At 33.6% G+C, this 20,728-nt stretch overlaps 4 protein-coding genes across 6 annotated transcripts; all 4 read left to right on the forward strand.

Annotated features, from left to right (window-relative positions):
• Positions 1–1,183: 1,183 nt before the first annotated feature.
• On the forward strand, positions 1,184–4,097 carry LOC142545906 (protein PHLOEM UNLOADING MODULATOR-like). Its single transcript, XM_075653338.1, has 4 exons — positions 1,184–1,574; positions 2,427–2,821; positions 3,229–3,425; positions 3,527–4,097. Exons 1-4 carry the CDS (start codon positions 1,258–1,260, stop codon positions 3,920–3,922), a joined length of 1,305 nt encoding a protein of 434 aa, XP_075509453.1. The 5' UTR covers positions 1,184–1,257; the 3' UTR covers positions 3,923–4,097.
• A 501-nt stretch (positions 4,098–4,598) lies between these two features.
• Positions 4,599–7,142, forward strand: LOC142545907 (uncharacterized). Of its 2 annotated transcripts, XM_075653340.1 has the most exons (5): positions 4,599–4,872; positions 5,695–5,783; positions 6,023–6,200; positions 6,506–6,579; positions 6,886–7,142. In XM_075653340.1, exons 1-4 carry the CDS (start codon positions 4,693–4,695, stop codon positions 6,569–6,571), a joined length of 513 nt encoding a protein of 170 aa, XP_075509455.1. In that variant the 5' UTR covers positions 4,599–4,692; the 3' UTR covers positions 6,572–6,579; positions 6,886–7,142. The 2 variants fall into 2 exon arrangements, with proteins under 2 accessions (XP_075509455.1, XP_075509454.1); XM_075653339.1 differs by having other exon boundaries at positions 6,506–7,142.
• Positions 7,143–10,744: 3,602 nt separating this feature from the next.
• On the forward strand, positions 10,745–11,769 carry LOC142545908 (uncharacterized). Its single transcript, XM_075653342.1, has 2 exons — positions 10,745–11,067; positions 11,357–11,769. The coding sequence occupies exons 1-2, from the start codon at positions 10,813–10,815 to the stop codon at positions 11,546–11,548; spliced, it is 447 nt and encodes a 148-aa protein (XP_075509457.1). The 5' UTR covers positions 10,745–10,812; the 3' UTR covers positions 11,549–11,769.
• Positions 11,770–14,619: 2,850 nt separating this feature from the next.
• On the forward strand, positions 14,620–20,423 carry LOC142545909 (cellulose synthase A catalytic subunit 5 [UDP-forming]-like). 2 transcript variants are annotated; one of them, XM_075653344.1, is made up of 15 exons: positions 14,620–15,112; positions 15,634–15,829; positions 16,058–16,242; positions 16,315–16,417; positions 16,488–16,677; positions 16,867–16,939; positions 17,078–17,133; positions 17,216–17,561; positions 17,736–17,873; positions 17,960–18,085; positions 18,181–18,393; positions 18,481–18,751; positions 18,926–19,098; positions 19,196–19,546; positions 19,668–20,423. In XM_075653344.1, exons 1-15 carry the CDS (start codon positions 15,032–15,034, stop codon positions 20,247–20,249), a joined length of 3,084 nt encoding a protein of 1,027 aa, XP_075509459.1. In that variant the 5' UTR covers positions 14,620–15,031; the 3' UTR covers positions 20,250–20,423. The 2 variants fall into 2 exon arrangements, with proteins under 2 accessions (XP_075509459.1, XP_075509458.1); XM_075653343.1 differs by having other exon boundaries at positions 14,621–15,112; positions 16,867–17,133; positions 19,668–20,422.
• Positions 20,424–20,728: the final 305 nt, after the last annotated feature.

Genomic DNA, 20,728 nt, shown 5'->3' on the forward strand with positions numbered 1-20,728 from the left:
CGACTCATTTCTTCTTGTAAGAGCGCAGACAACCCTTCAGTACATATCAAGAAAAGATAGGGAGATAAGGGATCTCCTTGACGGAGTCTCCGATGAGGAATGATCGGGCCAATATCATGACCATTATGAACCCCCTTGTACCTTACTGAAGAGACGCAAATCATGATAAAATCTACCAATTGACAGTGGAAACCCATTTTCAGCATCATATTTCTGAGAAAAGACCATTCAACACGGTCATACGCCTTTGACATATCGATATTCAATGCAGCCTCCCCTTTTAAACCTTGAGTCTTGCGCTTCAAATAATGTCCAATTTCAAAAGCTATAATCACATTATCTGTTATACCTCTACCCAGAGTAAATGCACTTTTAATAGGAAAGATTATGGAATTCAGCATCCTCTTCAATCTGTTCGCAACCTCTTTAACCACAATTTCATAAATGACGTTACATAAAGTGATGGGACGAGGATCAGATAAAGTTACCGGCTGTTTATTCTTTGGAATGATCACTATTGAAAGGATTTGGATTTACGCTCTAGTTGAAACATAGTACTTACTGTTCATTTTTTAGTAGAGATAATCAGTTGATCATCTTATGAACTCTAAGTAGTGTCAGATAAATTTAAAAAATTATCAGACAAAACGAAATAATCAGTTGATCATCTCATATAAAAAGATCACAACACTGATGCTGTATTTTCAGCCACACACAGAGTATCCAAATCTCTCTTGAAATGTCCCAGGTAAAAAACCACGGGGTGTGTGTTTTAACTAAATATCTTATTATTTTATTTAATATTAAATATTTAAAGAACACTCTAACAAAAATAATCTAGATAGATTTCATTTTTATAATAATCTCTAAATTTTTTATACAGTAATTACTTTAAAGAATTTGACGTACATATCTATACTATTCTATACTATATTATTAAGTGTGAGGACCTTAGAATAACTACCTTTGAAGACACTAAAATATTTAATTCCATGATTACCCTTCTTATCCTACTAAAAACCTTCTCAAATAACTCCATATTTTAAATAAAACAAAAAACAAAACTTCTATTTTAAATCGAACAATTTTTTTAAATCAAAAATAATTTTGTGTTAATTATTTTAGTAATATTTGATCAAATTAATAATAATAACAGCATTTTTTAGATGAAAAACGAAGAGAGTATTAAACTCTAGCTAGATTTTTATACCACTCTGTTGCAAAGCTCCATTCTTCCCTCGAATCGGCGAATGTATAATGAGTCCCGCACCTAACTCCTGGTGCTGCCTCCGTTCGCTTAGTATCGGCGGTCTGGGCTTGACCGCAATTGCATATGTGGGCATAGATTACCTTCGCCACATATCGCCGCCCTGGCACGATCGGCTGCAGCCCTTTCTTTGGGCTGCGCTAGCTATTGCCGCCGTTATACGGGTCCTATTTTACAAGCACTGGTCTTTGGAGCTACGAGCCGCCATTCCCTTTATCCTCTCGTTGATTTTTATGCTCTCAGCTCTTCTCTTTGAAGCCATTTCTGTTCGATCTGTTACCGCTGTTCTCGGGCTCGACTGGCACAAGTATGTATAAGAAGAAAATATTGTACAAATTTGAGTTTGGTTGTGGAAGTACCTGAAGCTTCAACTATTTTTCTGGCCGTTTTCTATGTTTTACGGAAAGGGTCTTGGATTTTTATGGATCTTTTGGTTGTTGCATACTATGTGGCCAAGATTTAGTTGCAATTGGAGTTTTCTTTTTACTGATTGTTGTGATTTTCTTACCTTGATTGTGATCTGTGCGATTTCTTTTCGTAGTTTAAAATTTGACCATTAAGCTGTTGATTGAGTTTTGGGATCTGAAAATGTCAGGGAAACAAATTATTGAAATCCTCTTGTTACGTAATTGGTCCTTAATTTTTATTATTATCTGGCAAGTTAATCCTTCCATTATGGAAAGCATTATATCATATATACTTTTATAATGAAGCAACGATATGGGTCAGACGATTTCATTCCGAAATATATTGGATAATGTTAATAACGTATTGTCATATCACCTTTTTATTATATATGTAGGAGAAGTTAATGTTTCCAAATGGGGCTTGTGTATGATTAGTAATTTATGTCTTCTTTGAGATCTCGTGGTTAGATTTGGAAAGTGCATTAAAAATAAAACTTCATCAGCTAGAATTTGTAATGTTGCTTCAAAAAACCTTCTTTCCCTGGCTGTTAATCTTGGATTCGTGGTTTCATTAGTTTAGATTAAGTTCTTGGAAATTATTGTTTAGCTGTACGAAGCAATAGATCCCCTAATCAAGATTCTAAATTTAAAATCACAAAATGGGTAAAATATGCCGCGTTAAACTTTGTTTCGCATATTGCACGAAATAACTATGAATATTGATTAATAATGGTCTTCCTAAATTTTTATAGTGCGACAGCACCTCTTCCTGATGTCGGCCAGTGGTTGCTGCTTGCATTGAATGAGAAATTGCCTCCAACAGTGGTTGATATTTTGAGAGCTCGTATCATTGGATTGCACCATTTCTTGATGTTGTTTATAATGCTTGCATTCTCAGTATTATTTAACTCCATCGAAGCCCCTGGCCTAGGCCTAGGTGCGAGATACATGTTCGCCATGGGTATTGGGCGGCTTCTTCGGGCGATAGCTTTTGTGTCTACGATACTTCCTTCACCGCGCCCGTGGTGTGCATCTGCTCGGTTTAAAGTCCCTCCACAACCTCATCGGTGGGCTCAGAAGTATTATGTTCCATATTCTACAGATTCTAACGCTATACGACACATCATTCAACATGATTTCGCATATGGTATCACATCTTTATTATTCTCTTCATGATCATATGTACTCTACTGTTTTGGAAATTTGTTTGCAAGTCTTCTTCATGTTTGCATATTGATCCGTTTAATCCATTAGTATTGAATGAACCAAATTCACTCTCATGAGAGTGAAATTTAGAATAATTTGTTCTTATTCGGAGAGTTTAGTAACAGTTTCATAGATTGTATGACATTGTGGTTGTTTAATAAGAATTTCAAAGTGTCTTGCATTACATAATTTGTTTTCAAGGATTGAGCATCTACCAGCAAAAAATGTAAGTATTATAGGATCGAGAGTCTGCCATTGTAGCAAAAATTATATCTAATTATGAGGATGTTATTTGAAGATTTCAACACTTCTTGGGAGTTGCAATAATTCGATTCATCCTACTTTCAGCTGTTGCAGGAGATCTTGGCCTTGCTTTCCAACCAGAATGGGGGGCGATGAACTTTCTTGCTGATTTTCTTCGACCTACAGCTTCTGAGGCATCTTCTTCATGGCTCAATCTTTTGAAAAAAGCTGGTGGTGGATGCAACGACCTACTATACAGTGGCCATATGCTTGTTGCGGTCTTGACAGCTATGGCCTGGACAGTATGTATACAAAAAAAGTTCACTCAAAACGCCCCAGAATTTGTGTGAATTTCCAGAATTGATCGATTCCTTTTGCTTCCTTTCTTGAAAAACTGTCGCAGGAAGCTTATGGTGGGTTCAGCTCAGCACTTATCTGGATCCTCGTCTTACACAGCGCCCAACGAGAAATCCGGGAGCGCCACCATTACAGCGTGGACTGCATTGTAGCCATCTACATGGGCATCTTTCTGTGGAAAATGACGGGTTTTTTCGGGCCAACAAAGAACACTGCCAGAGATAGGAGGCTAAATAAACTTGCGAAAATACAAAACAGATTACTGCAAGCGGCAAAAGACTCGGATATGGATGAAGTGAGGGAACTTCTTAAAGAGGTGGAGTTAAGCAGCCAAGTTGGCCAGAAACCGAAAAGCAAGGCTATGTGGCTGTTTTCGGGTGCAACCATTGTCTTCACACTTGTAATTGTACTTCTTGCCTTCACATTGACAAGTGATGGCTGATTTAGTTTGTCCATTAGATATTTCCAAAAGATAGAGGTTGCCGGTTTGTATGTCATTTTCTACTCTTTTCAAACTTTTCTATAAGCCGATGCTACTTTTGTAGTGAGTGACCCCTTGACTATAAAAGCAATACTTTGCCGCTTTCTTGAAATCCCAAGTTGTTTTTACTTGTTCATTTAAATTTTTATTACTTTCATAGTTATTAATGTAATCTAGGATACAGATGTAATTTGACAGTGTCTTGCCTTAACGAGCACTCCAGGTTTGGTTGATTACAAGGCTGATTGCTTTCTTGTTTTGAAGTCGAAGTTTTGTTTTTCTACATTTTAAAAAAATATCCACTGTTCAAAATATGAAAATATCATTACTCCATTTTTTTTTAAAAAAAATTATTTTTACATCTCGTCCTCGCCTAATCATCTCATCACTTTTATTTGAACTTTTAAGCTCTTCCAGAAATATTTATATCGTACATTACCTTAATACATCTATTTTTAAAAAATTTTAAAAAAATTAGAAATTTATTCAGCTTTTTAGTATTGTTATTTTCATAAGTAAAATTAAACATATATTTTATTTTGTAACATATTTAATTTATTTTCGTCAATCACCAAGTTGTACCTTCCCAATTCCCACACGCCAAAGTCGCATTCCCTTCTATATAATTTCAAATTCACACGCGCGTGTCTTCATTTTTCGGTGATACTGAAACAACAATTTAGCTCCTACAACTCAACTGTTGTATATATTTCGGTAAAAGAGCGACGGGAATGGCCGTTTCAGTTTCGCCCGCAGTCACCAGAACCGCCGTGAATACGCCGCCGTATGCCACATCGGTGAAAGGGAAGTTTCCGCTATTTTCTTCTCTTCAATTTCCGAAGGAGCTCCGTATTTTGAATACTCGGAGCAAGTCCCTCAAATGTGAAACCAGACCCCGGAGACTCACGCTGGTAAATGTTAACGAACAAAATTTGGACCTTTAAACTAATTTTCTTTGGGTTTTGGTTTAGAATTCATTGGAAGCTCTTTTGTGATAAAATTTTATTTTGGGCCGATGGAATGTTTCTTTTTCTTTCTTTGCTTTTAAGTGATGGATTGTTAGTTCGAAATGAAAAAAACTTTATGCTATGCGAATGGAATTGCGCTGTACATGATATTAGGTGGAATTCTTTATTATGTTCCTTGATTTCCCCGAAATTAAGAAGGGTGTGAATTTTCTGGAGATGTGTTCCATTTTTGTTTCTTGATATTTCAGTTAAAGAAGATATTCTGAAAATGCAAAAATGTATAAATTTTTTTTGGAAAAAAATTATACTTCTGATGATGCAGTTGGGTTAAATTAGGTTGAGTTTTCTCTCAATATCGCTGTAGATAATGTTGAACTATAATGCTAATACTTCGTATTTTTTCGATTGTGAAAGTAAAGTAGCTGATATTGATTCACAAGCCAGAAGGTCGTGAAAAATTGTAAAGAGGAACATTGCACTTTATTGTATCTCCGGTTTACAAGGATGAGGCTTGTGGTTATTCATAGGAAAGTTGGGGCATGAAGCATTATAAAACAGTTTTTATTTTTCATTCAAAAGAAAGGAAACCTGAAGCTAATTTGTGAAAGATAAAGTTCTGTGCAGGAATAGTTGACGGTAACTAGGTTGTCTGTCTTTGTCATTCGTTTGAGTTATTTGAGCTTCATTTATCTCCACACTTTGATGTAGAAAATGTTGAATTTAAAGATCTTGGATATTTTACAGTTGTGCGTGTTATTGCATCAGGTTGCATCGAAGGAGGAGATATTTGCTTCTTTTGACGAGTTGTTGGAAAGATCTGATAAACCAGTGTTTGTCGATTTCTATGCAACTTGGTATGTCTCTTTTGCTTCTTTCAGCTCTAGTAGTTTCTCTATCTTATAACCATTGTCCCGATTACCTATTTTGGTTTTTATAGCTATTTATTATGATAGCAAAACGACCAAGTTACAATCACAATGTTAGAATACCAGGATTACTTTGTTGAACTGGTGTGAGCTAGCACAGATGCTGAGTGCTGTCAACTTCTCACTTAAATTTATATTGAACTTAATTCGGCTTTTGAACTTTTTAGGTGTGGTCCTTGCCAGTTCATGGTTCCTGTTCTGGAAGAAGTGAGCTCTTTAATGAAAGATAAGATTCAGGTGGTGAAAATCGACACCGAAAAGTATCCCACAATTGCAAACGAGTACAAAATTGAGGCATTACCAACTTTCATTTTGTTTGTGGATGGGAAACCATGTGATCGATTTGTAAGTATTATTTTCATTTCATTGAACTTATTGAATGCTTGCTTGCTTATTGAATGCTTGCTTAGCATCTAAAAAGTTGGAGCTATCTTAGAATATTATCTACTGAGCTAGAGAAAACCTTAAGTGTGAACTCGTGTGAAATGGCTAAGACACAAGAAATGTACACTGTTTCCTGGTATAGGCTGTGTATTAAACTTGTCAGTTATGAAATGTTCCATGATTCAAATTATTCACATTAATGATGTAACGTCTGATACCACTTTTAGGAACCATTCTTAAACATATTTGTATATGTCAAATTTCAGGAGGGTGCGATGGCTGCGGAGAAGCTCATTGAACGCATCGAGACTTCGCTGCAAGTCAAGCAGTAGTGGCAAAGGTGAGATATCGTGCACATAAATAGTAGTCAAATAAACGCACACAAAAGAAAGTGTTTTGGTTTCAAGCGAGTTACCATTACTGCTATGGATATGGTTTCTTTTGCAACTGGTGTAACGTTTGGGTTCAAACCAATGGGAAAACATGTTATCAGTGGTGGAGCAAATGTCTCCCTCAAATTTTGGTCTTTTGTGTGAGTTTCCCTACTAAAAGAAAAAGAGTATGGGGTGCACTAATGTGACTGAAACAATATCAACTTAAATGGCATCATCTTCACGTATACTATTATTTCATCACTCAATTACAGGAGCATTTTCCTCATTGTTGGATGGGCAAAAGGCACCACCAAAATTTGTCATAACAGCATAACAAATTCATTGATATTTCTCAATTTTTAGTTAGTTTCTTTCTTCCTCTCTGGTTGTGTAATGAATGGTATGTGTGAATCATTATTTATCAAGAAGAAAACAATTAGAGATTCCAAGTTATTTTCTTCATGTCTTTAGTTCTCACTCTTATCTCATCGCGATTAGAAATGCGAAACATAGTATTGATGTGATTTCAGCTACAGATTTATCTAATTTATTATGATACAAGTCATGTTGGAATGTACAATAAAACTTGTTATAGATCATAACGAATACAGAATTACCTTTTTTATATATTTTTTTTAAGTTGGAATTACTTTTATAAAAAGTTTAAGCTCGTGAAAATCAGAAAATGACTATAAGTAAAGCTTATATATACCTATTAGGAAATTAGATTTTAATTTTTTGTGTTCCTTTGAGAGAGAGAAAAAATGGCATACTTAATTTCAACTATGTCACCATTATCAATGACTAGATTTGAAATTCACTAAGTCGAAACAATAAATATAAATCAAATGCTTCAAATTACTTGGCTAATTCTATCCTAATATGGAGATTTACTTAACTTTGAAATGACTATGATTCCAAAATATAACTATGATTAACTAATTCTGAAACTTTTAACTTAACCATAGTTACTATAAAAAAAAAGGTAAAACAGTTTACTTAGTTTAGGATTTAAAATTAAAAATAGAGACAAATTTTAGTGAAATATAAGCTTTAATGTACAAAATGAAAATATAATAAATATCTAAAATAAACTACGTATAATTTGAAGATTTTAGTCCTTATATTTTTTCTGTATTGTAGAATTTACAAATAGTTAGAATACGTTTATTATCAATTATAAATGGGTAGAATAATTTTTTTAATAAATTTTTAATAATAATTATAATTAATATAAAAAAATATTTTTAAAAGTGCAATTTTACTACAAAACAAGAATTATAGAAGTTAAACCATCAAGTATAAGTTTTACATAATTTTCAATTTACAATATTTAATTTTAGCAATAGAATACTTATACCTTAACTTATGTCTCCTTTTGTTAATAGTGGTTAGATATTTATGAAAGGACATGTAAAAAATACAAAGAAAAGAAATGGAGCATAAACGGTTTTTTTATTTTCTTTAATCATGTTTAAAGAAATATGGAAGCAATTTTATAAACCCCAAAAAAAAAAAATTGGACACGCGTAAAAAAACTAAATAAGAGTGTAACCCGTACGTCTGGTGTGGTGTAAGGTAGAATTCGTTTGGATATATTAATTTTAAAGATATTTAAATTTATTGTTATTGTTTTGAAAAATTCTATTATAAATTTCATATTCATCTATTATATGTTTAGATATTATTTTATCTTAATAAAGATGAATTTTAATTTTATCCAATAATAATATCATTTAAAATTATTATACTTTTATTATTAATATATAATCAATATACAAATACATAAGAGGTAAACATAAAACTTGATATATTAAAACAAAAAAATTAATGAAATGACAAACACACTATTTGTGTACTTCATAAAACAATCATTACATATAGTTGACTCTAAAAATATTTTATATTTTATATAATATAGAGTGACGGTATCACAAATCTTTATCTGTGCTATCGATATTAACAATAAAAAGTAATACTTTTAGCATAAAAAGTAATACTTTTTCATAGATGACTTAAATAAAAGATTCATCTCACAAAATACGACTTGTGAGACCGTCTCACACAAGTTTTTGTCTATAATATATTATATTTTAGAACATATCTCAATGCAATTATTGGTTACATAAATATCACCGCAAACATATCTTTATAAGATTTATTAAGCAAAATCAACATAGTTTAACATAAACAAATAAAAGTTTTTCATAAGAAAAAAAATTCAAAATATATGTTTTTATCTCTCGAACCATTTCTACGGGCATTTATTCAAAATATTTCCCCAAACCATAAAATTCAAAACCAAACATTCCGATAGTTTTTAGAACTTAACCAGTGAACTAAAAGATATTATTTTTATGTTGCATAAAAATATTTGTACCAAACCATATTTTATAACGAATACATCTTCTCTAAATATACAAACTTCTATTATTCCTCTTCATATTAATCAACAAAAAAAAAAGTTTACTTTTGTAGCACATTATTGAGATAAAGTGTGAGAACGATAAATTTTGGCTCTTATTTTAATTTTTAAAAAAAAAAAAAACAGAATATTTGATGGATTATTCCCTTAAACGTGGGGCTTGTGAAATTAACATTGCCGACATGTTTATTCACACTAATGTCCAAATCAATACAACCTTTAATTTTATTTATTATTATTTGTTTAATCATAGTTTCAAGACGCCCGCCAACTGTAAAAACTATAAATTGTAGTGTAAAAACACACATCTAATGGGATGATCACTTCTCTTATTTTTGTATATAATACAAGACAAAAACTTGTGTGAGACGGTCTCACGGATCGTATTTTGTGAAACATATATCTTATTTGAGTTATCCATGAAAAAGTATTATTTTTTATGCTAATAGTATTATTTTTTATTGTAAATATTGATAGAGTTGACATGTGTCATAGATAAAAATTGTGAGACCGTCTCACAAAAGACATACCTATAATATAATTACCCTTATTTTTCAATGTTTTTTATTAGCTGAGAAATTTTTTTCTAAATTTAGTATATTGATAAAAAAAAATAATTAAATAAATTGTAACTTATGTTTAATGTACTTGACTTCAATAAGCTGTGCAACCAATCAATTATTTCACCAAAATTAATGCCATTGAAGAAGAGCAACTGAAAAGTTGACAAATAACCAACGGCCACATGCTAACATACATACCATACACACAAATCCATGTGTCACCATACAAAAGCTGGTAGTCTTTTTCTTCTCCCAAATTAATGAAGCTTCTTTTGTTATATTATTTAATTTAAAATCACGATTTATTTGAAATATAAAATGTATATTTCACAATAAATTAAATTTAATGTATATTTATGTACCATCTGCCGACGTTCAGTGGTAGATATGATAAAGAGTGAATATATTAAAATATAATTTTATTAAAAATAAATTTATTCGTTTGTTGGATAATTGAATAAAAATTAACCTAATTAAAGAAATACCTAAATGCAATGAATTGTCCTTGTGGAATAGTAGCCCGACTGATATATTGGATTGTGAACCTATTATCTTCGGTATCATGTGGTTCATTTCCTAACCAGACCATCGTATTTGGTGAAGGTCTACTTACTTAATTACAAAGCAGAATTATAATAATTTTTTGTAAAATGGAGCAAGCTTTTAATAATATGATTTAATCCATCTACCGAATCAAAATATATTTTCTACGAATTCCATAATTGACATAAAAATGATTTTTTTATAGAAAATATACACACACTTATGATTAATTTATATTCCAAATAAAAGAACTCAATCACGTTTAGATAGAGGCGGATGAATAGTATAAGATGAAACCACCAAATTAATTTATTTATTGAATACTTTTATAGTACGCATGTAATATTGTTCCAGACTACAAATATATAAGTAACTATTCACATCATCGACAAGATTTGAGTGTGGACTCGAGACTTACTTATATTAGACAAAGAGTATAAAAAACAACAACTAAATTTATGTAAATAAATTAAGAAAACTACCCAGAATAAGCGAGACTCGAATACGAGATCAACAAGTTTCTACTTGTCTATTTAATATCTAGCCGGATAGGATAGTCGAGATATTTAGGTTATCACACCTCTATATAATGGTGCACACTTGCCGAGTTTATACGATATAATATCATCAAATTGATAAAATTAATATAATTTTACTAAGTATCGATCATGTCTGAGGAGAAGCATCACCACCACGGCCTTTTCCACCACCGCAAGGAGGAGGAGGAGGAGCCGGTTGCGGTGGTTTACACGGAAAACGTTTGTGGCGTGGATGACAATACCGGCCTCGGCTACGAAACCACAGACACTGTGGGTTACGTTGGGGAAAGGCCACACCATGATTATGAAAAGGACAGAAAGGAGCATAAGCATAAGGAACACCTGGGCGAGATGGGAACTGTGGCTGCCGGTGCTTTTGCCTTGGTGAGTTTCTTGTTGCTTGTCCCGTAGATTGACCGTTTGGCCATCGATTTTTTTCCTTCATTTTTTAGTCATTTTCACCGTTTTGTTGACTTGGTCACTAATGACGTCACATTATTACGACGACGAAAAATGATTTAAAAAAGGTTAAATTTTGATGACTCACAGGACAAAAACCTATAGAACGAAATTTGAATAGGTGAAGTACCTTATGAGTGCAGGATCAAAATTGAATTTGGCTTAAAACATACATTTAACATATATATATGTATGGCATAAAATTTACGTGTAGTACGAGAAACACGAGGCAAAGAAAGACCCGGAGCACAAGCACAGGCACAAGATAGAGGAAGAGATCGCGGGTGCGGTGGCCGTGGGAGCCGGTGGCTACACATTCCACGAGCATCACGAGAAGAAAGAAGTCAAGGAGGAAGAAGAAGAAGAAAGGGGCGAGGGAAAGAAGCACCACCACCACCTCTTCTGAATATATATACATAATATATATGTGTGTGTGTGTGTGTGTGTATATATATATATATATATATATTATGTATTATTATTAAATAAAGCTTACGTGTGTTTGTTTTTACATGGTTTGGATCACTATAAGTAAGATGTTTGTAATTGAGTTGGATGATGTTTATCTCTTTCTGGCATGGGGATTTCGTGTGTGAGAATTTGTCATATATAAATGATTATTTTGCATATTGGATATTTTTTAATGTTAAATTGGTAAATAAACATATAACATAAGAGTTATAAGAATTGCAAAATATTTTTTAAAATAAAACTTATTGAAATTTATTTTTTTTGGCTTGATTAATTCACCCTTCCCATCACTAATACTGGCACTTGATGTTAAAGCTAGCGATCATGTCAACCCTCGGATTAAATCATCAGTATAATTATTTGGTCCAGTATTCTAGATCCCGCTAAGTAAATAGTCCATTTACAATTACGTTGACATCGAATCAGTGTCACGAAAAAAATATATACGTCTCATCAAAATTATAATTCTCTCTCGACGTTACAAAATAAAAAACGCGTTGTATAACAACGTTCAATATATGACACTTTATTGCTCGGGCTTAATATTATACGTAATTTCAGCCTATATATATATATAAAATATATATATATATATTATATATATATATGATACTCACGGAAAATTTAGGGTCCAATTCCAGCAAATGTCACTAGTCCAGACGCATGTTTTGAAATTATCCTGAGCCTGAAATCACGAAAAAGACCGTTAAGAGGGGGCCATGAGGGGGTCCTGGCATAGCCCCTCCAACGCTCAAGTCAGTAACTGAGGATATATAGGGGAGCAGCTAAGGGTGCTGCTGAAAACAATATAGTGAATGAATATCATACGCTGAAACCTGGTAATTATAGGAGAATACATGAGCCCTTGGTGGGCTTGTCCTCCATTTGGGCTGGGAATGAGCCAAGGTTGTTGAGCACATCCATGAGCTCATCCATGAGATATCAATATATATATATATATATATATATATATATATATATAGAGTACACTCGCAAAATTGAACTCGTATATATCTCCGACTAACATATATACTAGTTCCTTTCAGATAACTTGAATAAAAATTGGATTCTTTTATCATTTTCGTGTCCAAGTTGTCACTTTGAAGATATATTATCTACAACCTAATTGTGTATTATTGTTAGTGTTTTAATTTGGGGCAGGAAAAATATTTTAACTGGGTTTTCAGATAAAATTTCCAATCCTTAATAATGAGCACCAAACCTATGTGATGACCTTAAACGATAAAGTTGCATTATCGTATTTTTATTTCTTGCCACAAATATTATGTCCATGGAGAGATGCCTTCGCCGGACTATAGATTAAAAAAAAAGTTGAATGTTAATTTCGGATTCTCAAGAATTGCTGAATTCATTGTCCATTATAAATAATTGAAAGCATAACGAATTGTTTACATGCGAAGTGATACAATGTTTGCTTCGAGATAATCGTGATAATTGTCGTATACTATTGGAACTTGTTTCCAACGTGACAGCTACATGTTTTATATTTTTCATTTAAAAAATAGGAAATAAAGCATGGAAACTAAGAAAGAAAATCCCTTTTCTCCGTTTGGAACATAATACAAGTAAAGAATATTTCAATTCCAATAAGAGGGGAAAAAAAGAAAAACGTTTCTTTTTTTAAACCAGTCATATTCTTGGCCGACGGCAATCAAATTAATTTTATTTTTATACATATTCCTCAAATTTTAGTTTAGAAACATGAACTTAATTGAAAAATAAATTTTACTTATTTATTTTAAAAATTAAATTCTGATATCAAATTAATTAGAGTTTCATAACTCTCCTATAAAAGTTATTCGATGTTACCTGTACCCTCCGCAATTGCCTAAAGGATCAAGCGGCCGCCGCTGGTCCAACTTATATAGACGTGCCAAAAAACCAAACTCGAGCCATTGAATTTAAATACAATAAAAGTTTGAACTCGGTCCTGTAAAATTTCTTCAGAAAATTATTTAAAATTTCGAATGGGTAAAATGTTAATTTTAGTCCAGCTTGTGTTGGTACGTGACACTTTTAATCATGCATGTTTTGTTAAATCAATTATAATCGTATAACAATGTTTTTTTTGATCAATTTAGTAAATTTGATCAAAATCATGTAAAAAAAATAACTAATATCTAAAATTTATAACTAAGTTGTTAAATATATGTATATCTCGAGGAACTTTTTTAACCACGTACTTGCAAAAATTGAACAATAAAAAAGGTTGTTTAATTACATTATTTTGGGTGGAAGGACTAAAATTGATAAAAATGACATAGTTACACGATTATAATTGATTCAATGAAATATACATGGCTAAAAAAATCACACAATACATAATGGACTAAAATTAACATTTTTTCATTCAAATAAATCTTCTTGAACGAATATGTAAACTCCTTATATGAAATGTAATACAAATATACACACTTGTATAATTTATTTATTAATATTATAAATGATACTAATAAGTTTATTTATATTGTTACAAGTGTAAATAATATTTAAAAAGTAATTTTGAACTCCCCAGCTAAATTTGGCTCATAGACTTGACCTCATGAACAAGCTCTATGTTCGTATTTAACATATACATATATTTTATCATAAAAATATAATATTATATGGAGAATACTAATATATAAAATTCAATTTCGAGCTGAAAAATTCATAAATAACCCAAAAACAAAGTAGATCAATTGTGAGACGGTCTCACGAATCTTTATCTGTAAGACGGGTCAACCATACCGATATTCACAATAAAAAGTAATAATCTTAGCATAAAAAGTAATAATTTTTCATGGATGCTCCAAATAAGATATCATCTCACAAAATACGACCCGTGCGACCGTCTCACACAAGTTTTTACAAAAAAAAAAAAAACCTAAAGATTCTATACGTGCATTCCTACCACCATCACAATAATTTATGATAAGAACTAAGTACGATTCTTGATCCTTGCACTTGAGCCGTATGCATGTAACCTTAGATACGTTAACTGCCATTTCTGCTATTTTTTGTTCGTTGCTTGTTCCTTTTCCGTATACGTTCTTTACACAAACACAAACACAAACTGACAATTTTTTAATCGACTTTATTGATCTTTTCGCCGACCTGGTGGCATTTGGTGAAAGAGGGAGATAAACCTTTTGCTTTACTGATCATCACTTGTTTCCCTTCACAAAATGAAATATTAAATAGTGTTTCGTTTTTCTGGAGCCTTTTAATGCGTCGTTTTGGTTTGATTTAAAGAGGATGTGGTTGATATATAAAGAAAAAGAAATAAATCAGAGTGGCTTGTGTTTCTTTCTTTCTTTCACTAATACCAATGATCCTTGACTGAGATATTCGGGTTTCTTGTTTGCTTCTTATTGATAGTGAAGTCGTGCGAAGAAAAAGGAGAGGTTCGGAGGGAATGGATACTAAAGGGAAACTTGTGGCTGGTTCACACATCAAGAATGAATTTGTAATCATAGATGCCGATGAGATTGGAAGAGTGAGTTGTTTACATGCATACAATTATCAGTTCTCCCTTCGTTTTTCACTTTAGGATGTTTCAGGGAAAATTCACGTATAATTTCTGAGAAGTCCACGGTTTCGAGTTTCGCCCTCTTGATTGAAAGTACACTAATAGATTACATCACCTCTTGATTCGTGTCGTCCCTCCTCCTGTGATTTCGTGTCTCCAGCCCTTTGCACGTGACTTTGTTTCATGATGTCCAACTCCTAGCTATTCGTTCTAAGGTTTCTTTTTGTGAAAGTGCAGATTTTCCAGGTTACAGCCTACAGACCATCTTAGTTTGAAACCTTTTGGTGGTTTAACAGGAATTTCTTGTTAGTGTTTTATGTTACTGACTTTTCTTCATTTTCTTATGCTAACTACCTTTTCAGCTTTTCGAATTCCAGGGCCGTTCCAACTTCCAAATTCTTCTTTCTTGCATTATTGTACTTTAGCATCTGTCGTATGATATCAAATATTATGCCAATTCAGGTATAATTTAATTGTTTTATTGGCAGGTAACATCTGTGCCGGGGTTTACCGGACAAATTTGTCAGATTTGTGGAGATGAGATCGAGCTTAGTATAAATGGGGAGCCTTTCGTTGCCTGTGATGAATGCGCATTCCCTGTTTGTAGGCCTTGCTATGAATATGAAAGGAGAGAGGGAAACCAAGCCTGTCCACAGTGCAAAACCAGATACAGGCGATTACAAGGTAATCTATTCTTGTGCATATCATTGATGGAACGAGAATTTTCATCTGGAGAAACTAGATCTCGAAAAGTTTTAGATGCTGAGAAATGTATATTTTCGTGCATATAGAACACAAAATATATCAACTGTTGAGAAATTCAAGTGGGAGTGGGTGATGGCGTCTGCCGACCCTCCTCTGTCAAAAACTTCCGCTTTTTCAGGTGTGATTCATAGGCCTGTTGACCTTCAGGGAGTCGTAGAGTCAATGGAGATGAAGATGAAGATGAATTCGATGATTTAGAGAACGAATTTGATTATTACAGCCATGAAAGGAGTTATCATCACCAGGTTTCTGAAGAAGATCTCGCTACTCGAGCCGTATGGGATGACTCTTCTGTTAACCCGGAAATTCCTCTCCTTGCTTGTGGCCAAGAGGTAGATGTTACCTCTTTTGTCATATATGGAAATTTGATTACGATTTTTAACAAAAATATGAATCTTGATAAGGATGATGCAATTTCCGGAGACAAAAATGGTCTCACGATCCTTTCCTTCATGGGTCGTGGAAAGCAAATCCATCATACACGCTGTACCGATTCCTCCATGATTGGTAAGTTTTTTTGGATTGAACATGCAGATGTTGGGTCTTTTTTGTTGATTGAAAGTTCAATTTCCTGCAGAATCTTCTGTGCCACCACGGCCAATGGATCCTAAGAAAGACCTAGCTGTATATGGCTATGGTACGATCGCATGGAAGGACAGAATGGACGAATGGAAGAAAAAGCAGAACTATAGACTTCAAGTAGTTAAATGTGAAGGAGATAAAGGTGGTGACAATGGAGAAGAGCTGGATGATCTTGGTTTACCCAAGTAGGTCTTCTGTTTATGCGTATGATTATTATTGATGTATAATATTTATAAGTATAATAATTTATATTGCAATTATAGCTACTTAAAATTATTGTATAAAAGACTTTCGCTGACAATTCTTCATCTATGGAGTAATGAACATGAAAATGAATCGACTAAGTTAAAACCTTGTTTTATCATAATTAACAGGATGGATGAAAGTAGACAGCCACTGTCTAGGAAGCTAAGTATTCCTTCGAGCAAGATAAACCCATACAGAATGGTTATTCTACTTCGGATGGCTATCCTTTGTTTGTTCATTCATTATAGAATTCTTCATCCTGTCAATGATGCATATGGATTGTGGTTAACGTCGATTATATGTGAGATATGGTTTGGTTTCTCATGGATATTTGATCAGCTTCCTAAGTGGTTCCCAATTGAGAGAGAAACATACCTGGATAGACTCTCACTGAGGTATAGAATTTTTTCATTTTCTCTGTATGTTTAACTTGTTATTTTTGTTTCCAAACATCTGCATATTCAACTTCTTAACCAGGTATGAGAAAGAAGGAAAGCCTTCTGAGCTGCTGCCTGTGGATATATTTGTTAGTACAGTGGATCCCAAGAAAGAACCCCCCCTCATTACTGCCAACACAGTTCTTTCTATACTTGCTGTCGATTACCCGGCTGATAAGGTTGCATGCTATGTCTCGGATGATGGTGCTGCCATGCTTACTTTTGAAGCTCTTTCTGAGACATATGAGTTTTCCCGGAAATGGGTTCCATTCTGCAAGAAATTTAGCATAGAACCTCGAGCACCGGAGTGTTATTTTGCTCCGAGGGTAGATTATTTGAGAGACAAGGCAGAACCAACGTTTGTGAGGGAACGCCGTGCAATGAAGGTGTTGTTTTTATTCCCTTTGATCTTTTTTGATATTTTTGTTATTAACTTGTTATATTGCTTCAATTTGAAAGATTTGAACTGCATACATTCAAGAACATGAAAAAGGAGAAAGAGGTCAAGGACTCAAATTTGATGGCTGAAACTTGTCACTCACTATTAACTGTTTTGACAGAGAGAATACGAAGAGTTCAAAGTTCGAATTAATGGATTGGTTGCCACGGCACAGAAGGTTCCTGAGGAAGGTTGGACCATGCAGGATGGAACTCCGTGGCCGGGGAATAATATCCGGGATCACCCTGGAATAATCCAGGTAGAGCATTCTGTAATTGTATTCTTCCTATTAGCAGAATGGTAGTGATTAGAAGGATATGAGAACGAATTTAGTTTTCTTGACAGGTATTCCATGGTCAAAATAGGGTTCGAGATGTTGAAGGGAATGAGTTGCCTCGTCTTATATATGTTTCTCGTGAGAAAAGGCCGGGATTCGAAAATCACAAAAAAGCCGGGGCTATGAATGCTTTGGTAACTCACTCTCTTTCTCCTGCTTGGGTTATCTTTTCTTTGTGAGATGAATTTAGAATATTACTGATGGATGATTTGTGCTTTATTAATTCAAGGTACGGGTGTCAGCTGTCATCTCAAATGCTCCTTGCTTACTCAATCTTGATTCCAACAACTACATGAATAACAGCAAGGTTCTCAGAGAAGCTATGTGTTTCATGATGGACACTAAGGAGGGCAAGAAAATATGTTACGTGCAGTTTCCACAAAGATTTGACGGAGCTGATAAACATGATAGATATTCAAATCGTAACGTTGTCTTTTTTGATGTGTGTATAGCTTCTTTCTGGTTTCATATTAAAGTTACCTAATTGATCTTTGAAAATGTTAAATTATTATATTTTTATTGGCAATAGATAAATATGAAAGGACTTGATGGGATACAAGGCCCAGTTTATGTTGGAACTGGATGCATATTCAGGAGGCAAGCCCTTTATGGATATGATGCCCCTAAGAAGGCGAAACGATCTGGTACGACATGCAACTGTTGGCTAAAATGGTGTTGCTGCAGTGAATCTGAAAGGAAGAGTAAGAAATGGAAATTAAAGGATGATAAGAAAAAGAGCAATAACATTGAAGATTCAACTCAAATATATGCTCTTGAAAATCTTGAGAAAGGAGTAGAAGGTGAGAAAATATATATGCTAAAAAGTCATCAATATCATGAACACCTTGAACTTTGATATATTGAATCCCTAGTTAACAAACATGAATATGGCAACTCCTAGAGCTTGTCTTTTCTTCAGATTCTCGACTATCACATCGATATCATAACCCTTTTTTTTTTGTGTTTCATGGCAGATGTCGAAAGGATAAAATTAGAGAAAAAATTTGGACAATCACATGGTTTTGTTGCATCAACTCTTGTACAGGATGGAGGCATTCCTCAGGGTGCAACACCTGCTTCCCTCTTGCAAGAAGCCATACATGTCGTTAGTTGTGGTTATGAAGATAAAACAGAATGGGGAAAAGAGGTATAAATCTCCACGACCACTTTAGAAAATATTGTCCTGAAAAACCTTTTTTTTTGTCATTTATGCATGCACTGAGTTTACTGTTCATTATGACCAGGTTGGTTGGATTTATGGTTCAGTTACAGAAGATATTTTAACCTGTTTTAAGATGCACTGCGATGGATGGCGATCTGTGTACTGCACTCCCAAAATGTCGGCATTCAAGGGATCGTCTCCAATCAATCTATCAGATCATTTACATGAGGTTCTTCAAAGGGCCTTAGGATCGGTTGAAATTTTCTACAGCAGGCATTGCCCTATTTGGTATGGATATGGATGTGGCCTGAAAATACTACAAAGAGTTTCGTACATTAATTCCGTTATCTATCCCTTATCGTCACTTTTCTTGATTTCTTATTGCACCCTGCCAGCAATTTGCCTTCTTACAGGAAAATTCATCATCTCTGAGGTATGATAGCTAATGAACCTTGAACCATTTGCAATTCAGGATAATATTTTAAATTTCGATTCATTTTAAGCGTATTAGGCATGCATTTTTTTTATTGAGAGTTTTCTTCTACAATCTGCAGATCAATAACTATGGAAGTATAATCTTCATAGGCCTATTTCTATCGATGGCTGCCACTAGTATCCTTGAGATTCAGTGGGGTGGCGTAGGACTCGACGACTGGTGGACAAATGAGCAATTTTGGGTGCTCGGGGGTGTTTCATCCCATTTTTTCGCTCTCATTCAAGGTCTCCTAAAGGTTTTGACCGGCGTAAACATGAACTTCTCTGTTACATCCGGAAGCGCCGATGACGGAGAATTTTCGGAACTTTACATCTTCAAATGGACATATTTGTTAATTCCTCCTATGACTTTGTTGATCATCAACATAATTGGAATCATAGTTGGGATTTCAGACACTATCATGAACGGGTACGAATCATGGGGACCTTTTTTTGGCAGACTTTTATATGCATTATGGGTGATCGTTCATTTATATCCGTTTCTCAAAGGTTGCATGGGTAAAAAAGAAAAACTTCCCACCATTATTCTTGTATGGTCGATTCTTCTGGCTTCTATTTTAACGTTAATGTGGGTACGTATCAACCCGTTTTTGTCGAAAGATGGAATCATACTAGATGATTGTGGGTTGAATTGTGATTAACAGCTTATATATAGAAAGAACTACACAAAAACATTGATATGATAAAGATCAAGTTGTCTTCATAGCCAAAATTATAGGAGTTCAAAGAAGCTCTGGTGATCTGTGTAGCTGAACATATGCTTGTATTGCTTTGTAATATGATTCTTTGAATACAATCTTAGGTGTACGTCCAAGTTTATTCATTAAAATATCAGTTTCAATTTCAGTATTATTTTTAGGCAAATTTTCATCAAAACATGGAAGGCTTTCTTGGGGTTATTAGCTTGTCTTTTAGGGTCTTCACAGGGTGAAATGACAATTTGATTGTATGCAAATTATCTACGGAAAAATAATATTATATTCTACAAATAATTTTCAGATATTTAAACATTCAACATTTGACATTCCCACTATAAAAAAATCATTTCAAATAACAAAGCATCAGGTCCAGAAAGCTTTCATTATTCTAACATAAACCACTATAATTGTTTAATATTAAA

Source organism: Primulina tabacum, chromosome 5 (genome assembly GCF_025594145.1).
Source record: "Primulina tabacum isolate GXHZ01 chromosome 5, ASM2559414v2, whole genome shotgun sequence".
NCBI lineage: Eukaryota > Viridiplantae > Streptophyta > Magnoliopsida > Lamiales > Gesneriaceae > Primulina > Primulina tabacum.

Bases quoted from the DNA above. Each gene is read 5' to 3' on its own strand.
- LOC142545906 (XM_075653338.1), top strand. From the start codon at position 1,258: ATGAGTCCCGCACCTAACTCCTGGTGCTGCCTCCGTTCGCTTAGTATC. The intron at 1,575-2,426 runs GTATGTATAAGA...AAATTTTTATAG, and splicing joins CTCGGGCTCGACTGGCACAA to TGCGACAGCACCTCTTCCTG. The intron at 3,426-3,526 runs GTATGTATACAA...AAACTGTCGCAG, and splicing joins TGACAGCTATGGCCTGGACA to GAAGCTTATGGTGGGTTCAG.
- LOC142545909 (XM_075653343.1), top strand. From the start codon at position 15,032: ATGGATACTAAAGGGAAACTTGTGGCTGGTTCACACATCAAGAATGAA. The intron at 15,113-15,633 runs GTGAGTTGTTTA...TTTTATTGGCAG, and splicing joins ATGCCGATGAGATTGGAAGA to GTAACATCTGTGCCGGGGTT. The intron at 18,086-18,180 runs GTAACTCACTCT...TATTAATTCAAG, and splicing joins CCGGGGCTATGAATGCTTTG to GTACGGGTGTCAGCTGTCAT.
- LOC142545908 (XM_075653342.1), top strand. From the start codon at position 10,813: ATGTCTGAGGAGAAGCATCACCACCACGGCCTTTTCCACCACCGCAAG. The intron at 11,068-11,356 runs GTGAGTTTCTTG...ATTTACGTGTAG, and splicing joins CTGCCGGTGCTTTTGCCTTG to TACGAGAAACACGAGGCAAA.
- LOC142545907 (XM_075653339.1), top strand. From the start codon at position 4,693: ATGGCCGTTTCAGTTTCGCCCGCAGTCACCAGAACCGCCGTGAATACG. The intron at 4,873-5,694 runs GTAAATGTTAAC...TTATTGCATCAG, and splicing joins GACCCCGGAGACTCACGCTG to GTTGCATCGAAGGAGGAGAT. The intron at 6,201-6,505 runs GTAAGTATTATT...GTCAAATTTCAG, and splicing joins GGAAACCATGTGATCGATTT to GAGGGTGCGATGGCTGCGGA.